This window comes from Larimichthys crocea, chromosome XV (genome assembly GCF_000972845.2).
Source record: "Larimichthys crocea isolate SSNF chromosome XV, L_crocea_2.0, whole genome shotgun sequence".
Lineage (NCBI taxonomy): Eukaryota > Metazoa > Chordata > Actinopteri > Sciaenidae > Larimichthys > Larimichthys crocea.
Genome location: NC_040025.1, coordinates 4570938 through 4581049, shown reverse-complemented (window position 1 = coordinate 4581049; position 10112 = coordinate 4570938). Strand labels below are relative to the sequence as shown.

The following is a 10112-nucleotide window of genomic DNA, read 5'->3' as shown; positions in this document are numbered from 1 at the left end:
TTAAAAGACCACTAGTGGCATCTAGTGGTATTGTTGATTGCAACTGCCTCAGCTCACCCTCCGATTCCTTGTGTAAAGGAGAAACACACAAAAGGCCCATTTAGAGTCAGTGTTTGGTTTGTCCATTGTGAGCTACTGTAGAAACCATAGAAGGGGACCTGTGGCATCTGTAGAGATCAAAGTCTCATTCTTAGATAACAAAAACTATTCTTATTTTCAGGTGATTCTATGCTCATGAAAACATTAAGTTGAATATTTTATTCCAATTCAGCTTCTAAAATGTGACAATTTGCTGCTGTTCTCTTCAGTATAAACTATACTCTACTATTTGTTACAGTTGAGTTTGTTCCTGTGTTTCCGGTTTTATTTTGTAGTTCCACCCTGTCTGTCTCGTCTCCCGCCTTTTTTGATTTTGCACCTGCCACTGATTTGTTTCACCTGTCCTTGATTGGTCCTGCATGTCTATTTAGTTCCTGTGTTTCCTTGGCTGTCCGTTTTTGTCTGTGCGTTTTTCCTAGTGTTTTATGGTTCCCGGTTTTTGTATCTTTTCTGTTTTTGACCTGCCTTTGCCCTTTTGGATTATTTGCCTGTTTTTTTGAGTCTTTTGTTTGTATTTTTGCCTGGTTTTCCAGCTGCTTTTTGGTTAGTCTGTTTTTGTGTCTTTTGTGTATCCTGCTCCTGTGTTTCTTTGTGTTCATCCCTTACCATCAAGGCTTAAAGTTGCTTATTTTTAGATTAACCTGGAGGTGGATAAGGCAGGGATGCCAAAATGGCAGCGGCCAGAACTCCGACAGATTTTGTCCTGGCTCTACAGAAACCTGTGGGTGACTCCACGCTTACGCTTTTCATTCTTTATGGTGACAGCCCATTAAACCAAAATAACCAGTGACTCAAAAACACTTCAGGTACCACATCATTTCAGTTTAATTCTATTCATTTTTTTGCATACAAAATAGCATAATATCCTTTTTCAAACAGACAAATGTTTCCTTTTTTTATGTCTCATACGCTGTCCTATAGCTGCATGTGAAAATATATTACTACATAATATAGAGTTCAACAAGAAAACAAACCACAATATATTATCGCTGTAATACAAGTAGTGTTTTTCTTGGTTTTTACCAAACAGGGCGACACACTAAATAAATGCATAGTAAAAATACAAGAAGCAATAAGTACAAAAATATAGCTGGATAAAAAGCTTATTAATACAAGAGTGCTTTGTCTTTGGTTAAGTACGTCTGTCTTTGAGCCACTGCCTTGCCTGTGTGTGTTAACCTGCGTGTCTTCTGTGTTAATGCTGAATTAATTATGTGAAACAGTGAACGAACACTAAACATTTCACGGCAATGGTGCGATTAACACTGTACGTCCTTCCTCCATCAAGCTTTTTCCCCAGTTTCACATACATTTCTTTAACAGCGGACGTAACGTTGCCCATCATGTTTCACTTGAAATACCCTCTACACACCAAAACCCTCGACACACACGCACTCCACCCCCTCGTGCACGTACACACACACACACACATACACACACGCTCATTAAAAGTTAAAAACCTCACATTCATGTTTACTTTCAGCAGAGTTATGACTCCCTCTCATTACGATTATTAAGTGTACATGAGTGAAAAACATGATTGTCGATTATGATTAAATGTAAATGACACTTATAGAAGTGCTGTTGTACGGTCAAAGGCAAGAGTGGCTGTAAATATGCTGTACATACATCTGAATACCTGAACACCTCGAGATATAGAAACTGAATTACATCATCAGGGCTTTGGTCACTTTTTTTTTTTTTATACAAAGAAAAATAAGGGATTTTCTAACAATACAAAATATAAACACCTGCTGTTTCAAAGGCAGTTATCATGTCTAAATGTTGAACATTAACAGTGCAAGGAAAGATCCTCTTTGTAACCGCTCCACACAGTGTGTGTGTCCTTAAAGCTGCTTTGAACATGCTCCACACAGTGTGTGTGTCCTTAAAGCTGCTTTGAACATGATAAAAGGCTGTATTTAATCACGGGTCTGTATCATGGCTTCATTGAGCCTAACATCGTTCATCCTGGTTAACCGGTATCATGGCGCTGGTGCCTAACTGGCTCAGTTAATAGATAGCTCAGGTGAAAGAGGCAGAGTTCTTAGCTACAATTAATCACATGCAATGTCGTCTGTGGAGTAGTTGAAGCCCCTGAAAACTTGGCTGCAATTGTATTTCTCTATAATATGAAATATTCAGGACTAAAGCAGCAAACATAATTCAAAAACAAATCTTTAGGTATTCTTTAGTTAACAGTCAAACCTCTGGTCTACCTGTGTTGGTTTGGTTTGGTTAGATTTGATTCAGAGTAATGAAAAAACATCAACTATCATCAGTTTCTGATTGAAATGTTGCTAACTCCTGATTGGTCCAAGGAAGTATGTGACATCACCTTTTCTCCAACTGTCCTGCACATTTCAAATCAGTGAGAAAAAAGTGAAATACACAACTTTAAATAAGAAAGTTTGTTTACATTCAGTCCAGTTACTCTGAGTAAGAAGCTGATTTTAAAGAATGTATTCAGGGCCGTTAATGAGACGAGATGAAATAGAGATACCCACCACTGAAAGATAAAATATATTCACACGAACAGTAGATTTATATTCAAAGACTAAAAGTAAGGCTTCAGCTATAACTGTATAAAGGTCGTCCTCTTCAACATATCTCACAGAAGAGAATAAATAGATAATCCATGAATTTCAATTTCACTTTTTTGGTGATTTTTTTTTTTTGCCTCACGATAAGCAAAGTATTCTGTATACTTCAAAGAAATAATTAAGACCTAAATACCCTCATAAACAGTGTGTTCAACACTGTATACAATTAATTGTCTGTTGACTCTTGGTAGTATATTAAAAAGGTCTATTGTCATTTTTTACACTTGACTTTATATTGTGAACTCAGTACTTTTTGTCCATGTCGGGATCCTGTAGCAACAATGCTGACTCCATGTTGACTGGTTTTGATCTGATCCTCTGGAGTGGGTTACTATGGTGATCTGTCCTGGTTATAAGTGAGCCAGCATCATGACACCAGAAAACCAGAGTTATGCCCAAAGACAGCTGAATAAGGCTGTAATATTTCTTCATGATACAGGCCCCGGTAGATGTAAAGGGGTAAAAGCATCAGTAAGGATCAGGGACTAACATTTACAATTGCCTTTAAAATGTCTTGAAGAATCTTTGCAGCATCAACTGATGGACCAAAGATAACATTAGTGTCACAACCCACACGAGGCCATGACTGAACATTAAAATCCTTGTCAGTACTACGTGCTGCATGTCGCTGCTCTGAGTTGGGTTTCCTGTGTCTGTCTACCGGCGCGGTGACAACATGACCTTGTTGATAAAGTTGACGATGGCAGAGGCAGGTTGTTCGGGGTCCAACTCGGCAAACAAGTGACATACGTTCTCTGCCATGCTGCCCGGCTTCTTGGCTACGAAACCAAACACCCTGAGAGGAGAAAGAGGACGTGAGGAAAAAAGAAGAGATACTGTTACTGAGCACCAGAGGAAGCAAATATTTAGATGAGTTTGTCATGTAAGTAGGTCAATACTGTGTCTTTGTAACAGCCCACGATGTTAACTACAATGAGGAAATTATTAGTATTATGTAATATGGGGACATATGGGACTTGATTTTCTTTGTTAAATCATGTTTGCTGGAATGATTTTGCCAAGGCTCTCACGCAATCTGACGCCATGCAGAGGCTCTATTATCACGGGTGTATCTACGCACCCTTTTCTTTTTAAATAAATACACACATGCACACACTCCCTCCTTTCAAACACAAACAGAGCACTTACTTAACAGTGTTGTTGTCTGAGTTAGTCCACCTAAAGTAAAAAAAGAGAGAGGGAGAGAGAGAGACAGAAACCAGACTCAGACAGACACACACACAGGCAGAGCTGCCAAACAAGCTGACGCAGCTGTAGCTTCAGCCACAGCCGGCATGCTCGCGTAACATAATGACTTGTCTCTCATGCCCGCTCACATATTCACTAACAAACTGGCACTGGCAGAAACAGACATACAGATCCATGCGAGGGCTCACAGCAACGAATGCAGTGAATGATCATGGGTGCGATGGGTGACTGTGGTGATTGCGACTGTGATATCTGGTTCCAGCTACAAGAATCAATCAACATCTTTTCATTGTCTTTGAGGCGCGTACCTCCTGTCCTTTGGGTCGATGCTGCTGAAAGTCACGCTGTTCACTGGGTAATGTCTCCTAAAGAAAACCCTAGAAGAACAGAGCAAGACAGGACAGAAGAGACCTTTTAAGTTGTGCATCAGTCATCACTTAAACGTATGGACAGCATTGCCTTCGCTATAGCTGGTTTTTCTCTCCCTAATTTTGGTATTGATCTCAAAAACTATAAAAAATAATTATGCCACCTTATTTTTTAAGTCTCACCTGCGCTGGCTGTCGGTCAGTGTGATGCCCTGTGATGTCACCTTGAACTGGACAACTGTAGCGGAAGGACGAGGGTTACGACCCAGGGTAGCATCTGTCGCCTTGGCGATGGCCTGGGGGCCGGTCAGAGACTCTGTTTCCACAGAGTTCAGGTAGAGGACGTTACAGGCTGAGGGGGAGAGGGACAGAGACAGACAGACGTGAGCATAACAAATGAGATGAAGGACAGACCTGAGCTGTACGTGAACACTGTCATCTTTTAAATAAAGTTCAGTTCAAGTCATGAATAGTACAGTAAATTACATTTCTTTTCTCGATATTTGTCGTAATGTTAAGCGTCCTATTTTTTGATTCGTGTCTAGTTGTCATGCTGCCTTAAATTCATACTCCAGCAGAGTCATTGTCTCTACCTATGCAATACAATAAACTCCATTTTTGCAAAGTATGAACACGATAATGTGACTCAGGTGGAAACACAGCAGTGTGTTTTAGGACGAGAAGACAAGATGAAAAACTCACCTGCTCCTTGTTTCAGCAGGTCTGCAGCTGTGCTGATGTTACTCACTGGCTGAACCTCTGGCAGATCTCCTATCAGATCTGACAACACGGACAAATCAGAATCACTGGTAAAAGTGCATTTTTTAATTTACTTATTCTGCTAACACTCATAGATCATCACTGTAACGATTATTTCTGACATTTTGATGACAATTCATCAAGAAAACAATCAAAAGATTAGTGGGAGGATCACCAACCTTTTTCTGGGATCTTGAGAGTGCAGGGCAAAGAGATGGGTGTGATGGAGTGTTGGTAGACTAATGCAGAGAGGCTCCCTGTGGATAACAGATAACAAAGTAAGAACCCCTTACATTACCTAAAGTAACAATATTTATACAAAAAAGATTAGATTTCCTTAAGGTGGCTACTAAAAACAAACAAAAAAAGACATTCAAAGTATGCTAATGTACGGAGCCCCTAAAGGGACATGGTGAAAGAAAAAAAGGGACATGGTGAAAGAAAAAAAAATGGAAGTGTTTCTGGTGCGCACCAGAAAGTTTCTCGTGCGCACCAGAAAGTTTCTCGTGCGCACCAGAAACTTTCTCGTGCGCACTAGAAACACTTCCGTTTTTTTTCTTTCACCATGTCCCTTTAGGGGCTCCGTACTAATGCTGGAGGAAGAGAAGGAAAATGTACCAAAGTAGGGCTCGTTCTGACATCCTTTAATCTTGACTCCTCGAGGGCCTGTTTCTATTAGGAAGTGTCTGACCAGCTGTTCCAGAGGGTCGCTCGCTGTGAAAGGAGAAGTTTACAGTAAACAAGTTTAAACCGCTGAATCAGTAAAATGTCACCGAAATAGCCTGGATGGCTAGACTGTGCTGTTGGACAGATGTTTCACTGATGTGAACAGTAACTTTTACCTTTGCTGTTGTGGTTGTTGACATTGGGAGGAGGTGTAGCCACCTTCAGGGCGAGGCCGTAGGCACCGTGGAAAGAGTTACTGTCCCTGATCAGGAAGGTTCCTGGCTCTCTCTCCTTCAGAGCTGCGATTGCTACAGCCAAACAACCAAAAAATTAAGAATGCGATGTGCTGTGACTCTTCGTAGCAAGATTTAATTTAAAGATTTTTCTTGGAAAAACACCAAATCACACTGTCAGACCTACCTTGCTCTCTGGAGATGCCAGGCTTGTACCAGAACCTTGAGCTGTCCTGAACAAACTTCACACTGACCCGATTGGCATTCTCAGTCTCCACAGATGCCTCTCCTTCATTTTGCACAGCAGTGGGTGCAATTTCCCCCACGGTGGGAGAGAATGTGACGTGGTGCTGGTGCTGCCCAGTACTGGTTGCAGAGGGACTCACGTGACCCACGGCTGGCCTCAGAGTTCCCGCCCCATCGTTAGGCGAACCTGACTGGGCGGGTGGGTGACGCTTCTCCGGCAAAGGCGGCTGGGGGTGAGGAAGAGGGATGGAGATGGTGGAATAGTTGGAGTAAGAGGATGGGTGGAGCTGAGGAGTGTGAGCGGAATAGCACAGCCTCTTGTTAGTGTCCGCAGGAGCAGGACTTTGTCCGGCAGCGCTGTGCTCCATGCTTGGGTAGTGGTGGTGTGGGGGTCCGTGCTGTTGGGTGTGGTTCGGATGGTGTGGGTCAGACCCGCTCAACATCAACCTCCTACCCAAAGTGGCAAAGCCAGGAACTGGGACATCAGAGACTGGAGATCCCTCCATACTAGTGGAGCCAGCCTGAGGGGATGATGACGTAGCTGCGTTGGGAGATGCTGGGACTGATGTGGCATTGAGGGTAGGGCTGATGACGGGTTTTGGGGATTCTGGGTGAGGTTCCCTGGTTGGAGAAGATGCGACGACCTGTGCTGGAGTCTGTCTTGTCAATCCGGAGACTTGGGTTTGAGTCTGGCTCTGAGGCTGGTACACTGCCTGTGCCACATTAGAAGGCAGAGCAGCAGCTTCTGAAGGATGGGGCGTCTGGTGAGTGAGAGGGCCGGTTTGGGGTTGTGTATCCGTTGCAGGCGAAGTATGAATAGGTGATGAAGGAGCCTGGCAAAGTCCCTGGATTGATGAGGCTGGTGTTGCAGAGTCAAAAGAAGAGGTGTTCTGCATTGTTGAAGCTGATGGTGTGTCTGGGCTACAGTGCTGCTGTTGGGGAGTTGTGGAGGACGGCTCTGTTGGTGCAGTGCAGTGGTTGGAGGGTTCAGTTTGTAAAGCTGTAGTCGTGTGTGACTGAGTGTCTTTGGCAGCTTGTGGCAGAGATGATGGCTCTGTGCTGCTTCTTTGGGTTTCTAGGGATTCTTGGACACTGGTATCAGCACGATAGTGTCCGTCCTGAGGCTGGGAAGCCTCGTAGTCACTGCTGATGATGTCTGTGGTCCGGATCTCGTACTCTCTCCCTCCTGGACTGGGGCTTAAATGGACAGACATGAGTAAGAGTTAGTAGTAACTGTCACAGATCTGCTTGTAATCTAGTGGAATGTTTCTAAAATTTCACCTCTAACAGACTTCCTGAATATTTATGGTCATCAATACCCTATTTTCAACTTCCTGGCACATCTTGATATTCATAAGAAGCACAACAACCAACACTACTGTCCCTTTTAGTAGAAGAGTAAATATAATACCTTTCCTGTGTCCGTAAAGGGCTGCTGGTGTGGACGGGAGTGGACGGTCCAGACATGTCAGATGGTGTGGAGCATGCAGCGTGGCCATCTCTGTGGACCCTTTTGAAGGAACCGTGGGCAATGTGATCCCTCCAGCCCACACTTTCACCAGAGCTCCGCATGCCATCTGGAAAGAAAGGAAGAAAGGGACAATCAACTCAGACATTAACAGCTGAGGTCATCGTGTGTTGCCAATGTTTATTTAACTTTAAACACTTGTTTTGGGGGTGTTAAAGAATCAGTGTGTGGGATTTAGTGGCATCTAGTGGTGTAGTTTAGGACTGCAACTTTCTACAAATCCATTTCAAGCATGAAGGAGAAACTACAGTGGCTGCAAAATGTGTCAATTACTATGTGAGGTTGGTATTAGTTTGTTCTTTTTGGTTCTGAGATACTATACAAACATGGAAAGGGACCTGCGGCTTCTGTAGATATAAGTCTTATTGCGTAACAAATCATTTTCCAGGTTATTAAACACCAATGAAAACATAGTTATGCATGTTATATTCCATGTCTGCCATATTCTGTTAACAGAGCCCTGACTCAATGACCCTTTAAGTGGTAGAAAAATCGAGAAATGTTGGGGAGATTGTGAGTAATGTCGAAGGCATCTGTCTCGTTAAATGCAAATTATTCGCTGCATGCTGTTGCTGATTATGGATAATTTCTACACTCCCAATTCCCGCCACTGAAGGAAAACACATTTCTGAGAGTCTCTGTGTGTTAACGTGACTCACCAGTGTGTGAGTCAGAGCTGTATGACTGCTGTGAATCTGGATGGTGATGGCTGTGGTTATGGTTATGCTCTGCTGGCCCGTTACACGGCCCTGTCATGGAGGAAGCCGGAGGCAGTGGGGACGTGGACTCGGACTGGTAGCCCGAGGCGTAGCCCCTGCTTTCGGACGGTGAAGGCTGGTACGGTGAGCACGGGCACACCTGCCGGGGCGTTTGGTAGCCGCTGCTGCTGCTGCTGTACTTCAGGTCCAGGTGGGAATGAGCGTGAGACCTGGATGCCTCTGGATAAGCTGGGTGACCTGATGGCAAGGGGTCAAATGTGAAGGCTGGAAGGTCGTGACCCTGTGGGCCATAGGAGGCTACGGTGGCCCTCCTGTGCCAATATTCAGCCTCTCTGTCCCTCTCCCACTGCAGCTCGGCTTCTCTGTCTCTCTCCCAGTGGAGAGACAACTCTCTGCCTCGCCTCAGCCCAGGATCCCTCTCCCAATGGAGCTCTGACCCTCGGGGTAACTCCGCCTCCCTGGCTCTCCTAAGCCCTACCTCTCTCTGCTGAAGCTCCGCCTCTCTGTCCCAGTGGAAGCTCTCACTTCGGTCCAGCCTCAGGCTGTGATAAGCTGCCGAGTCTTCTCTCCTGATGCTGCAGTCTCTGCATGGACAACCGGGGGATGGTAGACCATCCATTAGCATTATATCATGGTAGGTAGGACTGGTAGAGGGTTTGGGGTGATGCGGGTGGGGATGGTGATGGCTGTGAGGGGGCGGAGGGTGGTGGTAGGGACTGTAGTCATCATCTCGACAATAGATGCGCCCCGGGGCGGATAGGGGGTGATGCGGGTGGTTGTGAGGGGTAAGATCTGGTGATGGGTACGGACAGACATGTCGAGAAGAGGGAGCCTCCGAGCAGGAACGATGTAGATAATGTGGTGGGCCACTCTGGCGGTCCCACACCAGGTCTGGAGGTGGAAGGGACTGATGGGAGAGGGGACTGTAGTGTTGGCACAGGTCCATGTGTGATGGAGGAGCAGCTGGGTTGGGGCTGGCAGAAGGGGTCGCTCCGTGGTGCCCGTTGGTGCCGGGAGCCCGATCGAGGCAGTAACCATTAGGCATGAGGAGGGTGCGGTCACAGCCGGGCTCAGCACAGCGCTGGGACCTGTAACCATTCCGGCAGGAACAGGTCCGATTCAGCCTCAGCGTCCCAGAGGGCAAAGAATCTCCGTCATCCAAGATGGCGGTTTCTCGCTCTCCGTCACGGTTTCCCTCTATGCCTCCGAGAAGACGTTCAAGCTCCTCTCTCTCCTGTCTGGTTGGGGGCGGTGGGCGAATGGGCTCCTCCTGGCGGTCAGGGTGGACAGATGATTGGTTCAAATTGATGGAATGGGCTGAGAGGGCGGAGTCTGAACCTTGAGCGATGAGGTGATGATCTGGCCTATCTTCTGCGACTGGTATGCTGCCATTGGTTGAAGTGAGAGAACCAGAGCTGGGACCTCTACGCTTCTTTATCTGTGCATAGAGACTGCCATCTAGAGGACCTCTGGTGTGGGCAATATCTAAGACAAAAAGACAGAGGTGAGATCAACTCTCAGACTGTACTCATTAGCTACAGCATATAGAGACAATTACATAGCCTGGGAGCCAGATGAATCTGCAAGCCCGGGTTTTATTTGTTCTGGCAGACGCATCTGGCCTCCCTCCCGTTCAAACAGATTTTCCCTCAGCCTGGATCTCGTCAGGCCAATCGCAACCA

At 45.4% G+C, this 10112-nt stretch overlaps 1 protein-coding gene across 7 annotated transcripts in view; it reads right to left on the bottom strand.

Annotated features, from left to right (window-relative positions):
* Positions 1–2370: 2370 nt before the first annotated feature.
* Positions 2371–10112, bottom strand: part of tns2a (tensin 2a) — a 49300-nt gene continuing 41558 nt past the window's right edge. For 5 of the 7 annotated variants that reach the window (XM_027288908.1, XM_027288911.1, XM_027288907.1 and 2 more), the window contains 11 exons: positions 8371–9915; positions 7595–7760; positions 6125–7380; positions 5881–6012; positions 5657–5752; positions 5218–5295; positions 4982–5059; positions 4463–4631; positions 4220–4288; positions 3852–3881; positions 2371–3498 (listed from right to left, as the gene is read on the bottom strand). In XM_027288908.1, coding sequence (XP_027144709.1) covers positions 3360–3498; positions 3852–3881; positions 4220–4288; positions 4463–4631; positions 4982–5059; positions 5218–5295; positions 5657–5752; positions 5881–6012; positions 6125–7380; positions 7595–7760; positions 8371–9915 — 3758 coding nt within the window. In that variant the 3' untranslated portion in view covers positions 2371–3359. Of the gene's footprint in view, positions 3499–3851; positions 3882–4219; positions 4289–4462; positions 4632–4981; positions 5060–5217; positions 5296–5396; positions 5427–5630; positions 5753–5880; positions 6013–6124; positions 7381–7594; positions 7761–8370; positions 9916–10112 lie in introns of those variants that run through there. The other 2 variants (XM_027288910.1, XM_027288914.1) reach the window with 2 other exon arrangements.